The 23,986-nt window shown below is 43.6% G+C and overlaps 6 protein-coding genes across 6 annotated transcripts in view; 1 reads left to right on the forward strand and 5 right to left on the reverse strand.

Annotated features, from left to right (window-relative positions):
* Nucleotides 1-2,152, reverse strand: part of slc8a4b (solute carrier family 8 member 4b) — a 101,314-nt gene extending 99,162 nt beyond the window's left edge. Inside the window, exon 1 of the mRNA XM_076725071.1 lies at nt 2,046-2,152. The gene's annotated coding sequence lies outside the window, so the exon portion shown is untranslated. The remainder of the gene's footprint in view (nt 1-2,045) is intronic.
* badb (BCL2 associated agonist of cell death b) lies at nt 2,062-8,018 on the forward strand. The gene is made up of 3 exons (XM_076725076.1): nt 2,062-2,212; nt 4,485-4,705; nt 5,156-8,018. The coding sequence occupies exons 1-3, from the start codon at nt 2,062-2,064 to the stop codon at nt 5,291-5,293; spliced, it is 510 nt and encodes a 169-aa protein (XP_076581191.1). The 3' UTR covers nt 5,294-8,018.
* Nucleotides 8,017-10,838, reverse strand: LOC143317107 (glyoxal reductase-like). Its single transcript, XM_076725074.1, has 6 exons — nt 10,647-10,838; nt 9,646-9,948; nt 9,276-9,421; nt 8,911-9,050; nt 8,619-8,777; nt 8,017-8,504 (listed from the first exon to the last, which is right to left on the reverse strand). The coding sequence occupies exons 2-6, from the start codon at nt 9,888-9,890 to the stop codon at nt 8,325-8,327; spliced, it is 870 nt and encodes a 289-aa protein (XP_076581189.1). The 5' UTR covers nt 9,891-9,948; nt 10,647-10,838; the 3' UTR covers nt 8,017-8,324.
* Nucleotides 10,839-11,073: 235 nt separating this feature from the next.
* On the reverse strand, nt 11,074-15,818 carry LOC143317203 (glyoxal reductase-like). The gene is made up of 6 exons (XM_076725240.1): nt 15,679-15,818; nt 12,990-13,292; nt 12,633-12,778; nt 12,266-12,405; nt 11,974-12,132; nt 11,074-11,859 (listed from the first exon to the last, which is right to left on the reverse strand). The coding sequence occupies exons 2-6, from the start codon at nt 13,232-13,234 to the stop codon at nt 11,680-11,682; spliced, it is 870 nt and encodes a 289-aa protein (XP_076581355.1). The 5' UTR covers nt 13,235-13,292; nt 15,679-15,818; the 3' UTR covers nt 11,074-11,679.
* A 287-nt stretch (nt 15,819-16,105) lies between these two features.
* LOC143317021 (glyoxal reductase-like) lies at nt 16,106-20,850 on the reverse strand. The gene is made up of 6 exons (XM_076724932.1): nt 20,711-20,850; nt 18,022-18,324; nt 17,665-17,810; nt 17,298-17,437; nt 17,006-17,164; nt 16,106-16,891 (listed from the first exon to the last, which is right to left on the reverse strand). Exons 2-6 carry the CDS (start codon nt 18,264-18,266, stop codon nt 16,712-16,714), a joined length of 870 nt encoding a protein of 289 aa, XP_076581047.1. The 5' UTR covers nt 18,267-18,324; nt 20,711-20,850; the 3' UTR covers nt 16,106-16,711.
* Nucleotides 20,851-21,139: 289 nt separating this feature from the next.
* On the reverse strand, nt 21,140-23,816 carry LOC143317022 (glyoxal reductase-like). Its single transcript, XM_076724933.1, has 6 exons — nt 23,665-23,816; nt 23,078-23,380; nt 22,697-22,842; nt 22,337-22,476; nt 22,044-22,202; nt 21,140-21,929 (listed from the first exon to the last, which is right to left on the reverse strand). The coding sequence occupies exons 2-6, from the start codon at nt 23,320-23,322 to the stop codon at nt 21,750-21,752; spliced, it is 870 nt and encodes a 289-aa protein (XP_076581048.1). The 5' UTR covers nt 23,323-23,380; nt 23,665-23,816; the 3' UTR covers nt 21,140-21,749.
* Nucleotides 23,817-23,986: the final 170 nt, after the last annotated feature.

The following is a 23,986-nucleotide window of genomic DNA, read 5'->3' on the forward strand; positions in this document are numbered from 1 at the left end:
AACTCAATTATGATGGATAATACCGATCCGAACGTCATGAAAAATGTCCCACATGGTGCAAAATATGTTATTACATCATAAGCCTGCAATTGAACATGGAACTCAGCATATGGGTATTTTCCCATTAGTTGAAACCACACAACCTATGACAGGAGAGGAAGCAGTGTGACCAAAGAGGAACGCTGCTCAGTTCAACTCAAAAGGGATCAGTTTGTAATCCTGCCTCCCCACCTGCTGCTCATATGAGGTATGACAACAAACCGAGCACTGGGGATTACTGTCCTTTCTATGTCTCACATGATTCAGGAAAGGGAAGGAAAAGGAAAAAGAGAAAGGGAGACCAGACCAGACTTAACACAACGTTGACGTCCATCCTCCTTCTTGTTGTGAGTTTAGTCTATGTTTAACACATCTTATTACAAATATAAATCAATTCAAATTACTTCACTCAAAGACTATTTCATCATGTTCAGTAAGAGACAGTATAATAATCTTTGTGTGTGCACACTTGCATGCAGCTACTTGCTTACCCCACCCTCTCCTTATCAGCCAACATCTGCCAAGAGCAAATCTCACAACTGTTGTGTAACATCTTGGCCATTGCTCCCATGATAAAGAGATTTTATAATCTCAGTTGGACTCACCTGGTTATGTAAAGGTTTGGTACTAAAAAACATGGGTTCTGCAGACCCTGATTATTTCCTTTGGACTCACCTTTAAACCTTACTTGTTTATGAGGCCTGCAAATGCCTTTCAGGCAGTGACACTCATTCAGTATCAGCAAGCAATCTAACTTAAGTCAAGCCCAAACAAGTATTTCCATGTATGCAAGTCTGTCTGTGAGTATGTATGTATGTATGTATGTATGTATGTATTGTGTGTAATTCTAAGCCAGTGTTTCTCAATTCCGGTCCTCGGGCCCCCCTGCCATGCATGTTTTAGATATTTCCTGCTCCAATTCAAGCGAGTGGCCCGTTATCAAGCCACTGCAGAGCTTGATGACGAGCCGATCATTTGAATCAGGTGTGGTGGAGGAGGGAAACATCTAAAACATGCAGGGCAGGGGGGCCCGTGGACCGGAATTGAGAAACACTGTTCTAAGCTAACACAGAATAAAAACACAATTGGCCTCGCTTCTGTCCCAGTGAAAAGCTGCTGCGCCTCTACACCGAACATTACGTCAAGGCGGTGAGACAAACAAAGCCCCAGCCCAGTCCTAGCTCGCAACAGTGACGTCAGCGCGCAGCGGCGGTGCAGTGACGCGCGGCGATTGGGTGAGCGAGGAGCTAAACTGTTGTACAGTAAAAAGACAAGACCCCGACTACAAAAACAACAGCTGCGGCCGCATGAGGCCAACTAAAGACACACTCGCACTTTCCTGTAGCACACTATAAAGACTTCGGGTAAGGAAACCTGTTCATAATCATTTTCTTTTACGTAATTCGTTAGATAATGTAGCCTCTTTGCACCTTCCGCCCTGTAGGAAGTTTCTTTTGTCCTCTTCAGTCAACAACAACAAAACAAGAGACTCAGTGTTGTTGACCGGGGATGAACGTGTGTTGGCCGGTGTAATCACAGCATGACAAGAAGTCCTTAAAGAAATCAAAAATGGCTCTGTGTTGTCAAAAGAAGTCGGTAATGTGCGGGTTGCTACACCATGAATACCTTTGGACTGGCTAATACAAGGGACAGCAAAGTGAAATAGATAACGTTAGCCTGGGTGTGTTGCACCGGGGCAGCATCAGCGATACAATGGATGATGCCATTTTAAGAGTCTTGAATAATTAGCTAACGTGTTGTTTGACAGTAAATGGTCGCACAATTGATATATAGCCACTTTTTGCATCTTAACCTTCTTTATAATAGCGAGATATGCAGGAACAGCACATTTCATTTGTGTGGACAGCATGCCTTCTCAGACAGGTCAAGTGCAGGCAGAGCAACAGGCAATATTAGAAAATACCTGTGAAAGTCATTAACGTGTAATGTACAGTAATTTGGGGTTTTTTACTGTATCCCTGGTTCTAATTTTCCTTGCATCTCACCTCTCCAGATGTCACGATGGCTGCGAACTTCACAATTTCCAGCGACGGCGAGTCAGAGTCAGAGGAGGTAGAGGAAGGAAAAAGCAACCAGTCATCAACCGGGGAAGAGCAACAGCTTCTTCAGCGCCACACTCTCACCCTACCTGACCTCCGAACAGGAATGGCAGGTAGGAAACCTCAAAGAATTGTGGGAAGGGGGGTGTTAAAGGAGTGGAGGGTTAAGAGCAGGATATTTGCACAGAAGATGCCACGACATGGTTAAACTTTGCATTGCTAAACCTAAAGTACGTTTGAGGGTCCGTAACCTTGGCCTGCTTCAGATGGAGTTAGATTAGATTTCTTTATTGTCCCAAAGGGATATTTGTTGTCACATCAGACAGGTCAGTTTCTTCAGGCATTGGTCAGATTTCGTATGACTCACATCACATTTACATTTACATTTACATTTACATACATGCAAACAACAGAACACATAAGCAACCACACACATATACACATATCTTCTTCTCCTCCTCTCCTCCTCTCCTTCACATACATACATGCAAAGACGCCATTTAAACATTCACTTACACCTACATACATATACACATGAGGGGTCGGGGGGGGGGGGGGTTATGGTAATTGTCAGAGAAATTTGTTCAGTGCAGTGATTGCTGTGGGGACAAAACTTTTCTTGAAGTGTGCTTTTTTTCCAGTCCAGTGTTCTGTATCTGCGGCCAGATGGGAGAAGGGTGAAGAACTGGTTCAGAGGGTGGTCAGGGCTGCTTGCTATTGTGCGGGCTAGGCGTGTGATGGCTTTTTCATTTGCATCAGTGAGGCTGGGGGTAGTATTTTAATGAGCTTGTTCTTGCTGGTGACAGTTAGTATGTTGAAGAAACAGAGGGAGCAGTAGAGTAGAAGGGGTTGGATGATGCTCTTGTATAGTAGCAGAAGGAGGTGGGGGGCAACAGACAGTGATTTTAGTTTGCGTATGATGTACAGTCTCTGGTGTGCACGTTTCTGTATAATGGTGGCATGTTCATTGAATTGTAGCTTATTGTCAATTGTGAGTCCAAGGTATTTGAAGGTACTGACCTGTTCGACTGGCTGACCATTGATGGAGATGTGAGTAAGTCCGGCAAGTGGTTTGGATGCATGAATGACCAGTTCTTTTGTTTTGACATTGAGTTGAAGGTAGTTGTCAGAGCACCATTGTGCAAAGTCTGTGATGGACTGATGGTAGGCTGTAATGGAGTTGTTTTCTGTGAGTAATCCAACAATGGCTGTATCATCTGCATATTTGTAGTATGTGGTGTCGGGTGTTGAGCTTTGGCAGTCATTTGTGTAGAGTGTGTACAAAAACAGGCTGAGAACGCAACCTTGTGGAGCCCCCGTGTTGGTGATGATGGTGGATGATGTTGTTGTCCCAATTTTCACTGTCTGTGGCCTGTTGCTGAGAAAGTTGTAAATCCAGTGGATGAGGGGAGGGGTGATGTTCAGGTGCTGTAGTTTCTTGATTAGTTGGTGGCGCTGAATTGTGTTAAATGCGGAACTGAAGTCAACAAACAGAACTGAGGCAAAGTTGTGGGGGGTCTGAAGGTGGTGGAGGAGGGAGTGGAGCAGGCATGCTACTGCATCCTCTGTCCCTCTTTTCGGCCTGTATGCGAATTGGTATGGGTCCAGTTGTGTGCTGACAGTTGGTAGAATGAGGTGCAAAGTTCAAAGTTTATCTTGTTTTACATTCACTTTTCTGCCTGTTAATCCAAACATGTCCCATATATCATAATCGCTGTCAGCTGTCAGTTGTGTATGTAATTTGATCCCTGAGCATTCAATGTGCTATAATTCACCTGGGCACTGATGTACGGTTCACACTTAGACGCATGACTGCTTGTGGGCTTGTTATTAACGGTAGTATCAGTCTTAGTAGATAAATAAAGCAATATCCTGTCTGGTTCTCTGCTCCAGTCTTATTTTCCACAAGAGTTGCCACAATGCAGATCCTGTTCTTGCACAAAATAGGGGAAAACATTTGATGTTAGTGCATCGAAGCAGCCATTCGTCACTCTCCCCAACATTACGGTCCATTTTTTCCCCTACTTTGTTCTTCCATTTCTGAGCTTTGTCGCTTAGGCCTCATTTTGCAGAAATCTGACCAGGTCTTTGCCACAGAGGTTGTACTGTGATGTGCTTCAGGGCATTTAAATGAGATGACACTGTCAGTCGAAATGTAAGATAATTTTGTTTGCATTTAGACGAGCTCTAGCTGGAGATGTTATTTGTATTTTATCTGCATAGTTTGACATTTCTGAACACATTGCTCCAGTGATAACTACTGACTGATATTCCTCTATTCCTACTTTATTTCCTTATTGCTCCCTTTCCCCGTGTCTTGTGTTCCCCTAATCCTGCTCCTGTAAAGCATTACAAACCCCTCTCACCTTTGTCTCGCCCATGTAGCGACGGGTCGGATGAGAGTGAACTCAGAGTCCCACGCCTCCAACGTTTCCAGAGATGAGGAGCACCAGGGTAGGGGGGAAGATGAGGCTGGTACGCCCACTGAAGGAGCTCCGTTCAGGGGACGGTCCAAGTCAGCTCCCCCTGCCTTGTGGGCAGCCAAGAAATACGGCCGGCAGCTCCGAAGGATGAGCGACGAGTTTGACAGCCTGCTGGACAAAGGGGTGAGAATGAGGGGTCAGAGGATGGAAGATGGGTTCATAAGGGTTTAGAAAAAAAAAATCAATGACTACATAGATTTATTTGGCTTGGTTCGAGGAAGAGGGGGCAAGAATGGTACATGAAATGAAACGGACCAGAGAGCTCCTGATTTGAGGAGAATCTTTCAGTTGGTGTTGAGTTGAAAGAGAGCTTGAAGTAAAAGATATAAAAATTCCCAGCTGTAACATCATTGGCCTCCATGATGCTTTATACCGTTCCTTGTTTTCCGGCGCATTCATGGTGTCGAATGTGACACAGCAGAGACAAACTCCTCAACTGGCAGTCAGAAAGGAGTCAGGTGCCTATTTTCAGTTGGTTTACGCAAAAACCTGAACCTCATACATGTTAAATTTGGGGCAAAAGCTGTATAACTGACTAGTTTAACCTTCATATCATATCCCTATTTTGTACAGGAAATGAGGAAGACGAGGAGCGCTGGGACGGCCCAACAGATGCCCCATTCTAGAAGCTGGTGGAGCTACCTCTTCAGTCACCAGGAGACAGAGGGAGAGAACAACCTTCATGAAAACCACACACACCGCACTGAGTAGCCACTGAGAGAGGAGATAAAGAGTGCTAAAGGGTTTGAGGAATTGATGGGGATGAGAGGAGAGCAGTGGGGAGGCCAAGAGAACAACAGTGTGAGACAATTAGACCTGCTCTGAGAAGAGACGGTAGACAGATGGGTTTGATTAAAAAAGAGAAAGGTCCAAACAAGAAGGCATGGCTAAGTCATGTCATTTTTATACATCATTGGTAACTATTTTTTTTTTGTATTTGTGATGGTTGTGATGTTATTCTTGGGCAGCCCACTGTGGAAGGGTAAAAGTCAGGCATGAAGGCGGACTGTAAGCTATCTGAGCCCCATAGAACAGATCAAACGACGGTCGAAGAGAGGAGAGACGATGTCTTCACAAGGCAAAGAAAGACAAGCACATGAGTGCATTTGAGAGGTGACCTCTCAGTTTAAAGATACCGTTTCAGTTGTCTCGCCCATCAAAACGATGCAATATACTGTGGCTGGATAGATAATAGCACTGAAATCAAATCACCTGAGGCCACCTTGAATGCTGTTAGAATTTCCTTCCTCGTTTCCTCGAGGAGGACACAAACGTCACTGTGTTACTACTGCTTGTGTAGCTTCAAATGCTTGTGCTCGACTGACGCGAGCTGATGCAGATCACTGTAATTGTGTGCCAAAATAATCTGCAGGCAGCAGAGGAAAGAGCGTGAAAAGGAAGGATTTTTTAAAGTATTCAATTGGGGCCTTTATCCAGCTTCCTGTTCTGCTACCTGCAAGCCAGTACCACCACTTAAACAGCTGTACTTGACTATCAACTGCTTTATATTTCAAATTCATCAAAAGAAAAACAATCTTGTACAAAGACAATCTCTGATGATGCAGAAGTAATATCTTTTATAAAATTTCAGGGTTAGATTTTATCTGAAGAAAATGACATTAAACATACATATAAAAAGCACAAACCAATATGAATCTATCTTTTTAAAGTCTTGGATGAGCAAAAAAAGAAAAAAGAAAAAAAAAGACTTTGGAATTTTTATGTGTAAATATTTTGTTCATAGTTTATCAAATGGGTATAGGTTACAAGCTATGTGGTTTAGCCAGAATTTTATTTTACAAGTTCCTATTTTCCAAGGTTACCATGCTATTTAATAAGTCTGGCCAACCTAGCAATAGGCAGTGTACAATCCATGGCTGTTGTGATACATGTTATGTGCATATTTAAAGATGTGTGTGGGGATCAATTAACTGCTGTACAAGGAGCCAACACTAGCCTTTGGCCTCATTTACTCAGTGCCCGGTGCATAAAGAAAACGGACAGTTTGCTCGGTGAAATCAGTTCCCAGTCCTGTCGGATTTCTAGAACAATCTGCTTAAACGTGGGTCGTTCACCTTTATCTGCATTGGGATGTGAATAAAACGGGATTGTGATCTATCCAGGTCTAGGAGTGCTGATCTGATGCTAGACTTGCTATTTATGTATTTAGGCTTTCAAGGATGACTTGGCACATATTACACACAATATGAATTATATGGAGGTTATTACTCATATTACTGATTATAAACTAGGATCAGCACTTCTACACTGCCTGGTAAATATGAGTAGGCTACTCGTGACTTGTCCATCGATATGTGATTTATTGAAAATGGTGATAGGTTTGTTCTACTTGTCTTATTCTCTTCCTCTCAGCTTGTGGGGTTGAGTTGTGAAGTGCTCGGGTGTGCAGGCTAAAGGGCTGCATTTGTTTTGTCTCGAATCTAAAGCTTTTGCTCCTTCTTTTTTTTATACCCTTTACTAAACTTGGTTCAGGACGATTTCTAATCAGTAGTTGAGACAATCTGAACGGCACCACCTTTCTTATGATTCATCCTAGTCTGACTTGTTTCTGTAACATATGCAGTACCATGACTGTGTAAGGTGAACCGACAACACCGTTTTGGTGACCCTGTTAAATTGAATTAGTATCTGGTATAAAGCTCCCAACACAGTTAATACAGTTAGACTATGATGTTACATTAGAACAGCTTAAAAAAAGAAACAATTCTACCATCTTGTGATATCAGATCAGGGAACAGGGACATTGGGAAGAAGTTTACTTTGTTTACATTTGAGCAAGTCAGTCCTAGTCGACCTGTACCTGTCCTTTGACACATGTGGTACAGTTGAATCAGCTGGCAGAGAATATTTATGTACATGGTGTTGAGAGCTTGGGGCCAGATATGAATGCTTTACTCTCTCTTGAAAATAAAGTTCAGCAGGAGCATAACTTTGTTCTGAACTGCCTTGGACACGCTGTAACCTGTGATGTGACGCCGCATAGCCAGCCTTGTCTGTTTGCTCAATTACCGCCTTAAACCTTACAGCTTGCTGTCACGTACTACGCTCAAGAAAAAAAAAAAAGCACAATAATGGGTGGGGGTGCATTTGCTGTCACAACTGTGAGGAAAGCATGCCAATGGCTGATGTGGATTTTGTTGGGAAAAGGCATTTCAAAAGATGTCATGGTTTTGCCTTTTAAACATTTGTGGCAGTGAACACACCCCAGAGGAAAAACCTGCCTGGGCACCTGGAGTTTTGCAACCATCCTTGATATTACTTGAATCTGGAGATGTGTGTGGAGAAAATTGACTTCTGATATTTCCTTCTTTATGTTGGATTCCTTTGGATTTTTTAATGACTTTTGTAAATGTATTTTCTCTACAGCTGTGAAACTTCTGGTAAATGCTGTCCTGATTAAATAATTTTAAGAGTGCTTTTAAAGTGAGTGTTTAATTCTTATACAGTTCAGTTATACAGACTATGGTGTTAGTCTTAAAATGATGGCACACAATATTTTTTGTTAGTAGGTGTTTCATGGGATATGGGTCAATACACATGCAAATTATTGGCCAGTATTATCCAAACTCCCAGTAGTCTTGGTACATGCATATACATTGATCTAAATTCTCTACATTAGCCCAGTGGATTTTTCAAGTAAACTAAATTCTGTCAGTCGGACCTGAATAACAGCAGCATTAAAAAGGCATCATGGGGGATGACGTTTGTTCCCAGTGGTCTATCAAACCACATCTGACGAATCCCAGCAGTACTTGTGGCCACAGTCCAAAGCTGACAGTCTGTCCATGTCTGTGTCACTCAGTGTGAAGTCAAAAAGCCTGGCATTGTCTTTTATTCTGTCTGGATGTGAAGACTTGGGGATCACTGGGACGTCCTGCTGCACAGCCCAGCGCAACAGCACCTAGAGAGCAGAAGACCTAAGTGTTTGTGCTAGAAACGTTACTTATTAAACACTGAGCAGGTGAAGCTCGCCCAAAAGGACCAAAATCAAGATGTTTTGTCTGTGTTTGTTTACCTGTGCAGGTGTGCGTTCACAATTCTTGGCTACCTCCATGACCACAGGGTCACTGACCAGTGCTCCTTGCCCTAAGGAGGAGAAGGATTGAAAACACACTCCATACTCCTCACACACACTCCTCAGCTCTGTCTGGCTCAGCTGTGGGTGAAACTCTACCTGAAGGAAAAAAACAAAACAAAAAACATCTGCATTGGCAAACTGAGTGCATACATCTTATTTTTTCATCTGTGAACAAGTATTGTATGTGTACTACATGTATGTCCTCCTTTCATTCTCATGCATTACACACCTGTAGCACCGCAGGAGGGACTTTGCAGCTCTGCATCAGTTCTCTCATGTGTGCTGGTGTGTAGTTGGACACTCCTATGGCCTTCAGCTTCCCCTGGGCATGCAGCTCCTCCAGTGTGGCCCAACTCTCAGCTCGGTTGCCTGGAATCAAACATTAATCGGGACCTCCACTTCAGTGTCACCCAAGTACAACTGCATTGAGACAAGGAAAGTGAGAAGACTGCTTGAATTGTATCTCATAATTAATTAATTGTTTTACATTTACATACAACATAAATGTACATACAGTACATGCAAAACACACTTGTGTTTCCAGTGATATTTCGGTTCATGAAGGAAAACACTGACTTAATCTGAACTCTTTACCTGGGTTGCATTGGTCAGACACTGCCACACCCTGTGTGCCCGGCCAGTGGATTAGATAGAGGTCAATGTAACCCAGATCCAGCTGAGACAGGCTGTGGAGGGCTCCTTCCATGGCCCTCTTGCCTTGATCCTTGGGGCCCAGCTTACTGCAGGGACAAGGAGAGAGAGGAGGATTGTAGAGATTTGTACACTGTGCCTTTGAGAGTAAAATGTGAACATGTTTGTCCTCCGGCTGTATACAACATGACATGCATGTTCAGAAAATTGCTGGAACTAAAGAGTCTGCCTTAAGAACTGTAATGCCCCAGAGATCACATATTTACTGACATGCTGTGCTTATTTGGAAGGTATATCAGCCTGCATATATCACCTGGTTATGAATACATCCTCTCTGGTTAAGCCATGTTTGGGTAGGAGCTCCTTCAGGGCTCGGCCCAAGTCAGCTTCATTCCGGTAGACGGCTGCACTGTCAAAGGCCCGATAACCAGCAGCCAGTGCTGCGTCCACAGCCCGGTAGACATTTTCAGGACCCACCAACTTGTAGGTCCCCAAACCCAGGAGGGGCATCTGAACCCCCGTATTTAGGAGGACAGAAGGGGTAGTGGAGGAGGACATCTGATCTGAAAGGCAGCTCTTCTTTGTACCGTGTTTGGGCTATTTGGTCTCCCGGACACTGTTAAAGAGGGAGAGAGAGTTCATTAAGAGATGAATGGGAGATTTTTCTGAGTAGCAAAAATTGACGAGGTGATGATTAGACTGGTCCTGCACTTCTGAAGGTGGAGAAGCAGAGAGGTTAAACTGATGTCTCCAGGTTTTCCACAACTTTCAATCAGTTTCCTTACTGATGCCAATGTTGTTGTAAAGTAGCAAATCAGTACCAATGGTGACAACTGTTACAGTGGTAGACCTAAAACTTCTGTAGGTGTAAGTATAAACGGTGCTACAATGGCGCAGTGTTATGACGTCAGGGCGTCACAATGCTGCTAGGTGCACCGCGTGACAGTGTGTGATGTTCAGTACTAGTATTATATGACACACAATTTCAGAACGCTGGAACGTCACAGTGTAGCTGGTACACTGCGGCAGTGTTACATCGTTTGAACGTCACGTGCTGTACAAACAGTGTAACACTGAACCGACGGTGACGATGTTTCAGAACACTGGAACGTCACATCGTTTTGTAGCATTGTCACAGTGATGCTGTTTAAGCAAACTTAACATCATAATATAGTAGAAACAGCGCTACAGTGACGCAGCGATGTTACAACAGAGGAATGTGACATATCAAAGGGGACACTACAATTTAGAAACGTGGGTGGGAACGCCTTTAAATATGGATGCCAGTGTTACATATAAACCATTTCAACTCACCTTTTGTACTCCTTCATGAATTGCGACGACTTGTCGCCTACTCACATACTAAAGAAAACTGTCAACGAAAGGAAATGCCGTGAGAAGACAAAGAAAAGGAAAAATATAACCTCACTTCTAACTTTCACCGCCGTACAGAGGGAAATGTTTACAGCTACTCCTCTGGGCTCAACGTGGTCAGCTGACAGTCATGTGACAGTTTGGGCGGTTCTCCGCGTCACCATAGCGATACCTTCCCTTTAAGCCGCTAATTGGAAGATCCAGGTACGCCTGAAAACTTGTCCAGACAATCTCGCGGAGTTTGGTTGCTGCCGGTCAGCTTTTGCATTTGACGTCCTGTTGGAGGATGAAGCTGGCTCTCTGGACGACCTGCTTTGTGGAAAGTACGGTCATTTTCAGTGCGAGAGAGAAGCACGCTCACATGATTGATTCCTTCTCATGTTTTAATGACTTTTTTAAACAGAGCTATACAAATTATGGTGTATGCTGTCCTCAGTAAATCATTTAAAAAGTGGTTTTAAAGTGAGTCTCTTGAATATTTTTCCTAAAATTATACAGTACAGGGGACAGATTTCACAATTTTTGCAAATTTGTGGCAAATCATAGAGAACTGAAACAATAAAGCTAACACAAGAGCCATAATATTCATTTGTAAGAGTAAGATTAAAGAACAGCATGAGGCAGCAAAAAATATGGAGATAGTCTTAAAATACTGGCAAACTGACAAATGTGTAATTAACAGAAAATATTTTTTCATCAACAGGCAACACAGCCAGAGGTACTGCTTGAAAAGGTCCTCAGTGTTTCATCCAAAACGTTACTTGAACTCTCAGATGTCTCAGTATGTCTAAATTCTCAATACATCAGCCCAGTGCATTTGAAAAAAATTATTGACTGAGATGTCTGTGTCTTAACTCCAATCTTCCACTTTTCTGGTGGTATTTTCACATCACTGCATTACTGCCAGTCAGATCTGAATAACAGCAGCATTAAAAAGGCATCATGGAAGATGGCGTTTGTTCCCAGCGGTCTATCAAACCACATCTGATGAATCCAAGTCGTACTTGTGGCCACAGTCCAAAGCTGACAGTCTGTCCATGTCTGTGTCACTCAGTGTGAAGTCAAAAAGCCTGGCATTGTCTTTTATTCTGTCTGGATTTGAAGACTTGGGGATCACTGGGACGCCCTGCTGCACAGCCCAGCGCAACAGCACCTAGAGAGCAGAAGACCTAAGTGTTTGTGCTAGAAATGTTATTGATTCAACACTGAGCAGGTGAAGCTCACCCAAAAGGACCAAAATCAAGATGTTTTGTCTGTGTTTGTTTACCTGTGCAGGTGTGCGTTCACAATTCTTGGCTACCTCCATGACCACAGGGTCACTGACCAGTGCTCCTTGCCCTAAGGAGGAGAAGGATTGAAAACACACTCCATACTCCTCACACACACTCCTCAGCTCTGTCTGGCTCAGCTGTGGGTGAAACTCTACCTGAAGGAAAAAAGCAAAACAAAAAACATCTGCATTGGCAAACTGAGTGCATACATCTTATTTTTTCATCTGTGAACAAGTATTGTATGTGTACTACATGTATGTCCTCCTTTCATTCTCATGCATTACACACCTGTAGCACCACAGGAGGGACTTTGCAGCTCTGCATCAGTTCTCTCATGTGTGCTGGTGTGTAGTTGGACACTCCTATGGCCTTCAGCTTCCCCTGGGCATGCAGCTCCTCCAGTGTGGCCCAACTCTCAGCTCGGTTGCCTGGAATCAAACATTAACCAGGACCTCGACTTCAGTGTTACCCAAGTACAACTGCATTGAGACAAGGAAAGTGAGAAGACTACTTGAATTGTATCTCATAATTAATTAATTGTTTTACATTTATATACAACATAAATGTACAAACAGTACATGCAAAACACACACTTGTTTTTCCAGTGATATTTCGGTTCATGAAGGAAAACACTGACTTAATCTGAACTCTTTACCTGGGTTGCATTGGTCAGACACTGCCACACCCTCTGTGCCCGGCCAGTGGATTAGATAGAGGTCAATGTAACCCAGATCCAGCTGAGACAGGCTGTGGAGGGCTCCTTCCAAGGCCCTCTTGCCTTGATCCTTGGGGCCCAGCTTACTGCAGGGACAAGGAGAGAGAGGAGGATTGTAGAGATTTGTACACTGTGCCTTTGAGAGTAAAATGTGAATATGTTTATTCTCAAGCTGTATTCAAGATGACATGCATGTTCAGAAAATTGCTGGAACTAAAGAGTCTTAATGCCCCAGAGATCACATATTTACTGACATGCTGTGCTTATTTGGAAGGTATATCAGCCTGCATATATCACCTGGTTATGAATACATCCTCTCTGGTTAAGCCATGTTTGGGTAGGAGCTCCTTCAGGGCTCGACCCAAGTCAGCTTCATTCTGGTAGACGGCTGCACTGTCAAAGGCCCGATAACCAGCAGCCAGTGCTGCATCCACAGCCCGGTAGACATCTTCAGGACCCACCAATTCATAGGTCCCCAAACCCAGGAGGGGCATCTGAACCCCCGTATTTAGGAGGACAGAAGGGGTAGTGGAGGAGGACATCTGATCTGAAAGGCAGCTCTTCTTTGTACCGTGTTTGAGCTATTTGGTCTCCTGGACACTGTTAAAGAGGGAGAGAGAGTTCATTAAGAGATGAATGGGAGATTTTTCTGAGTAGCAAAAATTGACGAGGTGATGTTTAGACTGGTCCTGCACTTCTGAAGGTGGAGAAGCAGAGAGGTTAAACTGATGTCTCCAGGTTTTCCACAACTTTCAATCAGTTTCCTTACTGATGCCAATGTTGTTGTAAAGTAGCAAATTAGTACCAATGGTGACAACTGTTACAGTGGTAGACCTAAAACTTCTGTAGGTGTAAGTATAAACGGTGCTACAATGGCGCAGTGTTATGACGTCAGGGCGTCACAATGCTGCTAGGTGCACCGCGTGACAGTGTGTGATATTCAGTACTGGTATTATATGACACACAATTTCAGAACGCTGGAACGTCACAGTGTAGCTGGTACACTGCGGCAGTGTTACATCACTTGAACGTCACGTGCTGTACAAACAGTGTAACACTGAACCGACGGTGACGATGTTTCAGAACACTGGAACGTCACATCGTTTTGTAGCATTGTCACAGTGATGCTGTTTAAGCAAATTTAACGTCATAATATAGTAGAAACAGCGCTACAGTGACGTAACGATGTTACACAGAGGAATGTGACATATCTAAGGGGACATAACAAATTAGAAACGTGGGTGGGAACGCCTTTAAATATGGATGCCAGTGTTACATATTGTAGCGTCCCTTAACAATGAGGCTACGAGACGTGAACTCGGTTTACTGGCTTTATTCCTGAACTTTAACACAGGCTACTGTGGGCCGTAGCCAATGCCAAAATAAAAAAACGCCTGTCCTAAAATGTCATTAGCGGCTACTTTCACAACTCGCGCTATCCCCCATCTACACAAAAACCTCGAATAACAAAACCCTTAGTGGAGTCACAGACTGAGGTTCTGTGACCATCCTCTGGCAAGGATGGTTTGATGATTGATTTGACCTCTATGGACCCTTTATGAAAGATTTAGCCCCCATGTCCCTCTCAAAAATCCCAGGGTTTTTTGCTACAGGGCGAAATTCAAAATGCCGTCCGGCGCCATCGCTAAAAAATAACTTTTCATGCGGATGACCTAGAATCACGTGTGAAGACACTTTTTCATACAAGTCAAACATGAGGATTCCAAATCTGACACCAATTTAATCCTATGACCTTGATTTGACCCTGAAATTCAAGATGGCCGGCATCCAGTAGAGTGAAAACTTAATTTACAGTGTTTGGTGTTTATATTTTCAGTCAGTTGTAACAAGGAGGGGTACTCTGGAGTAGGTTGTTAGTCCACTGCGAGCGGGGGGGGGGGGGGGTGCCCCCTCAGGGCCTGCTGGCCTGCCCTGAACCATCCTTCGTCAGGCCCCTCGCCAGAGACCAGTTTGTCATGGGAGACCATACCAGGAGCACAAGGCTCCAGACAACATAGCTCTCAGGGGTCATAGGGACACACAAACCCCTCCACCACAGTAAGGTGATGGTTCCCGGAGAGGGGGTTTTTTTTTGTGTGTTTTTTTTGTGTTTTTTTGTGTGTGCGCTTTTTTTCCTTAATGGACATCGAAGCTCCATCACACTTATCAATCTGAATCAGAGCTTTCTGTGTCACTGCTTTCTGAGTTATCAGATTCAGATGACTCCACCTTCCTCCTCTGTGCATCATCATTCTCCTCTTCATCTTCCTCAATCTCAACTTCCTCATCCTCTTCAACTGGCCCTGGTGCAGGTAGATTTATATATTATTATATTATTATTATATTATGCAAAAACAATATTCACTGGCCCCCCTTTTTTTTAAACAAAAGTTAAGTTTTCACTGTACTAGATGTCAGCTATCTTGAATTTCAGGGTCAAATCAAGGTCATAGGATTAAATTGGTGTCAGATTTGGAATCCTCATGTTTGACTTGTATGAAAAAGTGTCTTCACACGTGATTCTAGGTCATCCGCATGAAAAGTTATTTTTTAGCGATGGCGCCGGACGGCATTTTGAATTTCGCCCTGTAGCAAAAAACCCTGGGATTTTTGAGAGGGACATGGGGGCTAAATCTTTTATAAAGGGTCCATAGAGGTCAAATCAATCATCAAACCATCCTTGCCAGAGGATGGTCACAGAATCTCAGTCTGTGACTCCACTACCTCCTTCCTTGATCCTCTCCAATCACAGGCGGGTATCTCACACAAATCATTGCCATAGGTGCTGGAATTGATTGACAGACTTCACAGTGTCTAAAAGCATGCAGACGTAGCTGGAATAACACATTCACTGACATTGAGGAAACTCAGTAACAGCCCTAATGAACTTCTGACTGTAGCTGACCATAACACATTCTTAACAATAACAGATTAACATGTAATTGACGGCACCCAGTCCGTTACAATATAAAACATTTCAACTCACCTTTTGTACTCCTTCATGAATTGCGAAGACTTGTCGCCTACTCACATACTAAAGAAAACTGTCAACGAAAGGAAATGCCGTGAGAAGACAAAGAAAAGGAAAAATATAACCTCACTTCTAACTTTCACCGCTGTACAGAGGGAAATGTTTACAGCTACTCCTCTGTGCTCAACGTGGTCAGCTAACAGTCATGTGACAGTTTGGGCGGTTCTCCGCGTCACCATAGCGATACCTTCCCTTTACGTCGCTGATTGGAAGATCCAGGTACGCCTGAAAACTTGTCCAGACAATCTCGCGGCGTTTGGTTGCTGCCGGTCAGCTTTTGCATTTGACGTCCTGTTGGAGGATGAAGCTGGCTCTCTGGACGACCTGCTTTGTGGAAAGTACGGTCATTTTCAGTGCGAGAGAGAAGCACGCTCACATGATTGATTCCTTCTCATGTTTTAATGACTTTTTTAAACAGAGCTATACAAATTATGGTGTATGCTGTCCTCAGTAAATCATTTAAAAAGTGGTTTTAAAGTGAGTCTCTTGAATATTTTTCCTAAAATTATACAGTACAGGGGACAGATTTCACAATTTTTGCAAATTTGTGGCAAATCATAGAGAACTGAAACAATAAAGCTAACACAAGAGCCATAATATTCATTTGTAAGAGTAAGATTAAAGAACAGCATGAGGCAGCAAAAAATATGGAGATAGTCTTAAAATACTGGCAAACTGACAAATGTGTAATTAACAGAAAATATTTTTTCATCAACAGGCAACACAGCCAGAGGTACTGCTTGAAAAGGTCCTCAGTGTTTCATCCAAAACGTTACTTGAACTCTCAGATGTCTCAGTATGTCTAAATTCTCAATACATCAGCCCAGTGCATTTGAAAAAAATTATTGACTGAGATGTCTGTGTCTTAACTCCAATCTTCCACTTTTCTGGTGGTATTTTCACATCACTGCATTACTGCCAGTCAGATCTGAATAACAGCAGCATTAAAAAGGCATCATGGAAGATGGCGTTTGTTCCCAGCGGTCTATCAAACCACATCTGATGAATCCAAGTCGTACTTGTGGCCACAGTCCAAAGCTGACAGTCTGTCCATGTCTGTGTCACTCAGTGTGAAGTCAAAAAGCCTGGCATTGTCTTTTATTCTGTCTGGATTTGAAGACTTGGGGATCACTGGGACGCCCTGCTGCACAGCCCAGCGCAACAGCACCTAGAGAGCAGAAGACCTAAGTGTTTGTGCTAGAAATGTTATTGATTCAACACTGAGCAGGTGAAGCTCACCCAAAAGGACCAAAATCAAGATGTTTTGTCTGTGTTTGTTTACCTGTGCAGGTGTGCGTTCACAATTCTTGGCTACCTCCATGACCACAGGGTCACTGACCAGTGCTCCTTGCCCTAAGGAGGAGAAGGATTGAAAACACACTCCATACTCCTCACACACACTCCTCAGCTCTGTCTGGCTCAGCTGTGGGTGAAACTCTACCTGAAGGAAAAAAGCAAAACAAAAAACATCTGCATTGGCAAACTGAGTGCATACATCTTATTTTTTCATCTGTGAACAAGTATTGTATGTGTACTACATGTATGTCCTCCTTTCATTCTCATGCATTACACACCTGTAGCACCACAGGAGGGACTTTGCAGCTCTGCATCAGTTCTCTCATGTGTGCTGGTGTGTAGTTGGACACTCCTATGGCCTTCAGCTTCCCCTGGGCATGCAGCTCCTCCAGTGTGGCCCAACTCTCAGCTCGGTTGCCTGGAATCAAACATTAACCAGGACCTCGACTTCAGTGTTACCCAAGTACAACTGCATTGAGACAAGGAAAGTGAGAAGACTACTTGAATTGTATCTCATAATTAATTAATTGTTTTACATTTATATACAACATAAATGTACAAACAGTACATGCAAAACACACACTTGTTTTTCCAGTGATATTTCGGTTCATGAAGGAAAACACTGACTTAATCTGAACTCTTTACCTGGGTTGCATTGGTCAGACACTGCCACACCCTCTGTGCCCGGCCAGTGGATTAGATAGAGGTCAATGTAACCCAGATCCAGCTGAGACAGGCTGTGGAGGGCTCCTTCCAAGGCCCTCTTGCCTTGATCCTTGGGGCCCAGCTTACTGCAGGGACAAGGAGAGAGAGGAGGATTGTAGAGATTTGTACACTGTGCCTTTGAGAGTAAAATGTGAATATGTTTATTCTCAAGCTGTATTCAAGATGACATGCATGTTCAGAAAATTGCTGGAACTAAAGAGTCTTAATGCCCCAGAGATCACATATTTACTGACATGCTGTGCTTATTTGGAAGGTATATCAGCCTGCATATATCACCTGGTTATGAATACATCCTCTCTGGTTAAGCCATGTTTGGGTAGGAGCTCCTTCAGGGCTCGACCCAAGTCAGCTTCATTCTGGTAGACGGCTGCACTGTCAAAGGCCCGATAACCAGCAGCCAGTGCTGCATCCACAGCCCGGTAGACATCTTCAGGACCCACCAATTCATAGGTCCCCAAACCCAGGAGGGGCATCTGAACCCCCGTATTTAGGAGGACAGAAGGGGTAGTGGAGGAGGACATCTGATCTGAAAGGCAGCTCTTCTTTGTACCGTGTTTGAGCTATTTGGTCTCCTGGACACTGTTAAAGAGGGAGAGAGAGTTCATTAAGAGATGAATGGGAGATTTTTCTGAGTAGCAAAAATTGACGAGGTGATGTTTAGACTGGTCCTGCACTTCTGAAGGTGGAGAAGCAGAGAGGTTAAACTGATGTCTCCAGGTTTTCCACAACTTTCAATCAGTTTCCTTACTGATGCCAATGTTGTTGTAAAGTAGCAAATTAGTACCAATGGTGACAACTGTTACAGTGGTAGACCTAAAACTTCTGTAGGTGTAAGTATAAACGGTGCTACAATGGCGCAGTGTTATGACGTCAGGGCGTCACAATGCTGCTAGGTGCACCGCGTGACAGTGTGTGATATTCAGTACTGGTATTATATGACACACAATTTCAGAACGCTGGAACGTCACAGTGTAGCTGGTACACTGCGGCAGTGTTACATCACTTGAACGTCACGTGCTGTACAAACAGTGTAACACTGAACCGACGGTGACGATGTTTCAGAACACTGGAACGTCACATCGTTTTGTAGCATTGTCACAGTGATGCTGTTTAAGCAAATTTAACGTCATAATATAGTAGAAACAGCGCTACAGTGACGTAACGATGTTACACAGAGGAATGTGACATATCTAAGGGGACATAACAAATTAGAAACGTGGGTGGGAACGCCTTTAAATATGGATGCCAGTGTTACATATTGTAGCGTCCCTTAACAATGAGGCTACGAGACGTGAACTCGGTTTACTGGCTTTATTCCTGAACTTTAACACAGGCTACTGTGGGCCGTAGCCAATGCCAAAATAAAAAAACGCCTGTCCTAAAATGTCATTAGCGGCTACTTTCACAACTCGCGCTATCCCCCATCTACACAAAAACCTCGAATAACAAAACCCTTAGTGGAGTCACAGACTGAGGTTCTGTGACCATCCTCTGGCAAGGATGGTTTGATGATTGATTTGACCTCTATGGACCCTTTATGAAAGATTTAGCCCCCATGTCCCTCTCAAAAATCCCAGGGTTTTTTGCTACAGGGCGAAATTCAAAATGCCGTCCGGCGCCATCGCTAAAAAATAACTTTTCATGCGGATGACCTAGAATCACGTGTGAAGACACTTTTTCATACAAGTCAAACATGAGGATTCCAAATCTGACACCAATTTAATCCTATGACCTTGATTTGACCCTGAAATTCAAGATGGCCGGCATCCAGTAGAGTGAAAACTTAATTTACAGTGTTTGGTGTTTATATTTTCAGTCAGTTGTAACAAGGAGGGGTACTCTGGAGTAGGTTGTTAGTCCACTGCGAGCGGGGGGGGGGGGGGGTGCCCCCTCAGGGCCTGCTGGCCTGCCCTGAACCATCCTTCGTCAGGCCCCTCGCCAGAGACCAGTTTGTCATGGGAGACCATACCAGGAGCACAAGGCTCCAGACAACATAGCTCTCAGGGGTCATAGGGACACACAAACCCCTCCACCACAGTAAGGTGATGGTTCCCGGAGAGGGGGTTTTTTTTTGTGTGTTTTTTTTGTGTTTTTTTGTGTGTGCGCTTTTTTTCCTTAATGGACATCGAAGCTCCATCACACTTATCAATCTGAATCAGAGCTTTCTGTGTCACTGCTTTCTGAGTTATCAGATTCAGATGACTCCACCTTCCTCCTCTGTGCATCATCATTCTCCTCTTCATCTTCCTCAATCTCAACTTCCTCATCCTCTTCAACTGGCCCTGGTGCAGGTAGATTTATATATTATTATATTATTATTATATTATGCAAAAACAATATTCACTGGCCCCCCTTTTTTTTAAACAAAAGTTAAGTTTTCACTGTACTAGATGTCAGCTATCTTGAATTTCAGGGTCAAATCAAGGTCATAGGATTAAATTGGTGTCAGATTTGGAATCCTCATGTTTGACTTGTATGAAAAAGTGTCTTCACACGTGATTCTAGGTCATCCGCATGAAAAGTTATTTTTTAGCGATGGCGCCGGACGGCATTTTGAATTTCGCCCTGTAGCAAAAAACCCTGGGATTTTTGAGAGGGACATGGGGGCTAAATCTTTTATAAAGGGTCCATAGAGGTCAAATCAATCATCAAACCATCCTTGCCAGAGGATGGTCACAGAATCTCAGTCTGTGACTCCACTACCTCCTTCCTTGATCCTCTCCAATCACAGGCGGGTATCTCACACAAATCATTGCCATAGGTGCTGGAATTGATTGACAGACTTCACAGTGTCTAAAAGCATGCAGACGTAGCTGGAATAACACATTCACTGACATTGAGGAAACTCAGTAACAGCCCTAATGAACTTCTGACTGTAGCTGACCATAACACATTCTTAACAATAACAGATTAACATGTAATTGACGGCACCCAGTCCGTTACAATATAAAACATTTCAACTCACCTTTTGTACTCCTTCATGAATTGCGAAGACTTGTCGCCTACTCACATACTAAAGAAAACTGTCAACGAAAGGAAATGCCGTGAGAAGACAAAGAAAAGGAAAAATATAACCTCACTTCTAACTTTCACCGCTGTACAGAGGGAAATGTTTACAGCTACTCCTCTGTGCTCAACGTGGTCAGCTAACAGTCATGTGACAGTTTGGGCGGTTCTCCGCGTCACCATAGCGATACCTTCCCTTTACGTCGCTGATTGGAAGATCCAGGTACGCCTGAAAACTTGTCCAGACAATCTCGCGGCGTTTGGTTGCTGCCGGTCAGCTTTTGCATTTGACGTCCTGTTGGAGGATGAAGCTGGCTCTCTGGACGACCTGCTTTGTGGAAATTACGGTCATTTTCAGTGCGAGAGAGAGAAGCACGCTCACATGATTGATTCCTTCTCATGTTTTAATGACTTTTTTTAAACAGAGCTATACAAATTATGGTGTATGCTGTCCTCAATAAATCATTTAAAAAGTGGTTTTAAAGTGAGTCTCTTGAATATTTTTCCAAAAAATAAAAACAGTACAGGGGACAGATTTCACAATTTTTGCAAATTTGTGGCAAATCATAGAGAACTGAAACAATAAAGCTAACACAAGAGCCATAATATTCATTTGTAAGAGTAAGATTAAAGAACAGCATGAGGCAGCAAAAAATATGGCGATAGTCTTAAAATATTGGCAAACTGACAAATGTGTAATTAACAGAAAATATTTTTTCATCAACAGGCAACACAGCCAGAGGTACTGCCTGAAAAGGTCCTCAGTGTTTCATCAAAAACGTTACTTGAACTCTCAGATGTCTCAGTATGTCTAAATTCTCAATACATCAGCCCAGTGCATTTGAAAAAATTTATTGACTGAGATGTCTGTGTCTTAACTCCAATCTTCCACTTTTTCTGGTGGTATTTTCACATCACTGCATTACTGCCAGTCAGATCTGAATAACAGCAGCATTAAAAAGGCATCATGGAAGATGGCGTTTGTTCCCAGCGGTCTATCAAACCACATCTGATGAATCCCTGCAGTACTTGTGGCCACAGTCCAAAGCTGACAGTCTGTCCATGTCTGTGTCACTCAGTGTGAAGTCAAAAAGCCTGGCATTGTCTTTTATTCTGTCTGGATTTGAAGACTTGGGGATCACTGGGACGCCCTGCTGCACAGCCCAGCGCAACAGCACCTAGAGAGCAGAAGACCTCAGTGTTTGTACTAGAAATGTTATTGATTAAACACTGAGCAGGCGAAGCTCGCCCAAAAGGACCAAAATCAAGATGTTTTGTCTGTGTTTGTTTACCTGTGCAGGTGTGCGTTCACAATTCTTGGCTACCTCCATGACCACAGGGTCACTGACCAGTGCTCCTTTCCCTAAGGAGGAGAAGGATTGAAAACACACTCCATACTCCTCACACACACTCCTCAGCTCTGTCTGGCTCAGCTGTGGGTGAAACTCTACCTGAAGGAAAAAAACAAAACAAAAAACATCTGCATTGGCAAACTGAGTGCATACATCTTATTTTTTCCATCTGTGAACAAGTATTGTATGTGTACTACATGTATGTCCTCCTTTCATTCTCATGCATTACATACCTGTAGCACCGCAGGAGGGACTTTGCAGCTCTGCATCAGTTCTCTCATGTGTGCTGGTGTGTAGTTGGACACTCCTATGGCCTTCAGCTTCCCCTGGGCATGCAGCTCCTCCAGTGTGGCCCAACTCTCAGCTTGGTTGCCTGGAATCAAATATTAATCAGGACCTCGTCCTCAGTGTTACCCAAGTACAACTGCATTGAGCCAAGGAAAGTGAGAAGACTGCTTGAATTGTATCTCTTAATTATAGAGTATTTATTTAGAAAACATCGGATACACCTGACAAAAGCAAACACTTACTTCAGATGTTTTACATTTATATACAACATAAATGTACATACAGTACATGCAAAACATCTTTACCTGGATTGCATTGGTCAGACACTGCCACACCCTGTGTGCCTGGCCAGTGGATCAAGTAGAGGTCAATGTAACCCAGGTCCAGCTGAGACAGGCTGTGGAGGGCTCCTTCCATGGCCCTCTTGCCTTGATCCTTGGAGCCCAGCTTACTGCGGGGACAAGGAGAGAGAGGAGGATTGTTGAGATTTGTACACTGTGCCTTTGAGAGTAAAATCATGCAATGTGGTGAACATGTTTGTCCTCCGGCTGTATACAACATGACATGCATGTTCAGAAAATTGCTGGAACTAAAGAGTCTGCCTTAAGAACTGTAATGCCCCAGAGATCACATATTTACTGACATGCTGTGCTTATTTGGAAGGTATATCAGCCTGCATATATCACCTGGTTATGAATACATCCTCTCTGGTTAAGCCATGTTTGGGTAGGAGCTCCTTCAGGGCTCGGCCCAAGTCAGCTTCATTCTGGTAGACGGCTGCACTGTCAAAGGCCCGATAACCAGCAGCCAGTGCTGCATCCACAGCCCGGTAGACATCTTCAGGACCCACTAACTTGTAGGTCCCCAAACCCAGGAGGGGCATCTGAACCCCCGTATTTAGGAGGACAGAAGGGGTAGCGGAGGAGGACATCTGATCTGAAAGGCAGCTCTTCTTTGTACCTTGTTTGGGCTATTCGGTCTCCTGGACACTGTTAAAGAGGGAGAGAGAGTTCATTAAGAAATGAATTATAGAACACAGGCAACATCACAAAGCAATGCAGCACTGTTACAAGGACATTGTTTGAGAAAATGTATGTATTGTTACAATGAATCAATGTTCCAATATTAGAACATTAGAAAGGCACATCACTGATGACGCAGGATTCATTAAGACCTACAAAGGCCAATAGTTAGATTACAATCTCTCAAACTAGGTGGGGACGTCATTAAATACGGATGCCACCGTTAAGGATAATACACATTTTCATCTCACCTTTTGGGCCCCTTCAGCTGAATTATCTTTAATTGAAAGCGCATAAATAAACAACACCGTCTTCTTAAAAAGGTAAAATGTAAGTTTACTGGACTTCAAACTTTCACCGCTGTCTGGGGAAGAATGTTGTCAACCCCCTCTTCCTGCTACACGTGGGCTGTTGACAGTCACGTGACAGTTTGGGCGGTTTTTGCCGGCACCATGGCGACACCTGCTCTGACGCCGCTGATTGGAAGAAGATCTAGCTAATCAAGGAAGGAGAAGCGACCGGAAGGCGGGAATTAGCACTGTCCGGCGTCGCTCGAGGCGTGTCAAGCGTTTG

The sequence above is a fragment of the Chaetodon auriga genome, chromosome 24, assembly GCF_051107435.1.
Source record: "Chaetodon auriga isolate fChaAug3 chromosome 24, fChaAug3.hap1, whole genome shotgun sequence".
Lineage (NCBI taxonomy): Eukaryota > Metazoa > Chordata > Actinopteri > Chaetodontiformes > Chaetodontidae > Chaetodon > Chaetodon auriga.

Excerpts from the sequence above, each read along its gene's own strand:
- LOC143317021 (XM_076724932.1), bottom strand. The coding sequence starts at position 18,266 with ATGTCCTCCTCCACTACCCCTTCTGTCCTCCTAAATACGGGGGTTCAG. Across the intron at positions 17,438-17,664 it reads GTCTGACCAATGCAACCCAG|GCAACCGAGCTGAGAGTTGG; the intron begins GTAAAGAGTTCA and ends GTTTGATTCCAG. Across the intron at positions 17,165-17,297 it reads TCCCTCCTGTGGTGCTACAG|GTAGAGTTTCACCCACAGCT; the intron begins GTGTGTAATGCA and ends TTTTTCCTTCAG.
- LOC143317107 (XM_076725074.1), bottom strand. The coding sequence starts at position 9,890 with ATGTCCTCCTCCACTACCCCTTCTGTCCTCCTAAATACGGGGGTTCAG. Across the intron at positions 9,422-9,645 it reads GAGGATGTATTCATAACCAG|TAAGCTGGGCCCCAAGGATC; the intron begins GTGATATATGCA and ends TTGTCCCTGCAG. Across the intron at positions 9,051-9,275 it reads GTCTGACCAATGCAACCCAG|GCAACCGAGCTGAGAGTTGG; the intron begins GTAAAGAGTTCA and ends GTTTGATTCCAG.
- LOC143317203 (XM_076725240.1), bottom strand. The coding sequence starts at position 13,234 with ATGTCCTCCTCCACTACCCCTTCTGTCCTCCTAAATACGGGGGTTCAG. Across the intron at positions 12,779-12,989 it reads GAGGATGTATTCATAACCAG|TAAGCTGGGCCCCAAGGATC; the intron begins GTGATATATGCA and ends TTGTCCCTGCAG. Across the intron at positions 12,133-12,265 it reads TCCCTCCTGTGGTGCTACAG|GTAGAGTTTCACCCACAGCT; the intron begins GTGTGTAATGCA and ends TTTTTCCTTCAG.
- badb (XM_076725076.1), top strand. The coding sequence starts at position 2,062 with ATGGCTGCGAACTTCACAATTTCCAGCGACGGCGAGTCAGAGTCAGAG. Across the intron at positions 2,213-4,484 it reads CCTCCGAACAGGAATGGCAG|CGACGGGTCGGATGAGAGTG; the intron begins GTAGGAAACCTC and ends TCGCCCATGTAG. Across the intron at positions 4,706-5,155 it reads ACAGCCTGCTGGACAAAGGG|GAAATGAGGAAGACGAGGAG; the intron begins GTGAGAATGAGG and ends TATTTTGTACAG.
- LOC143317022 (XM_076724933.1), bottom strand. The coding sequence starts at position 23,322 with ATGTCCTCCTCCGCTACCCCTTCTGTCCTCCTAAATACGGGGGTTCAG. Across the intron at positions 22,477-22,696 it reads GTCTGACCAATGCAATCCAG|GCAACCAAGCTGAGAGTTGG; the intron begins GTAAAGATGTTT and ends ATTTGATTCCAG. Across the intron at positions 21,930-22,043 it reads GTGAACGCACACCTGCACAG|GTGCTGTTGCGCTGGGCTGT; the intron begins GTAAACAAACAC and ends TCTGCTCTCTAG.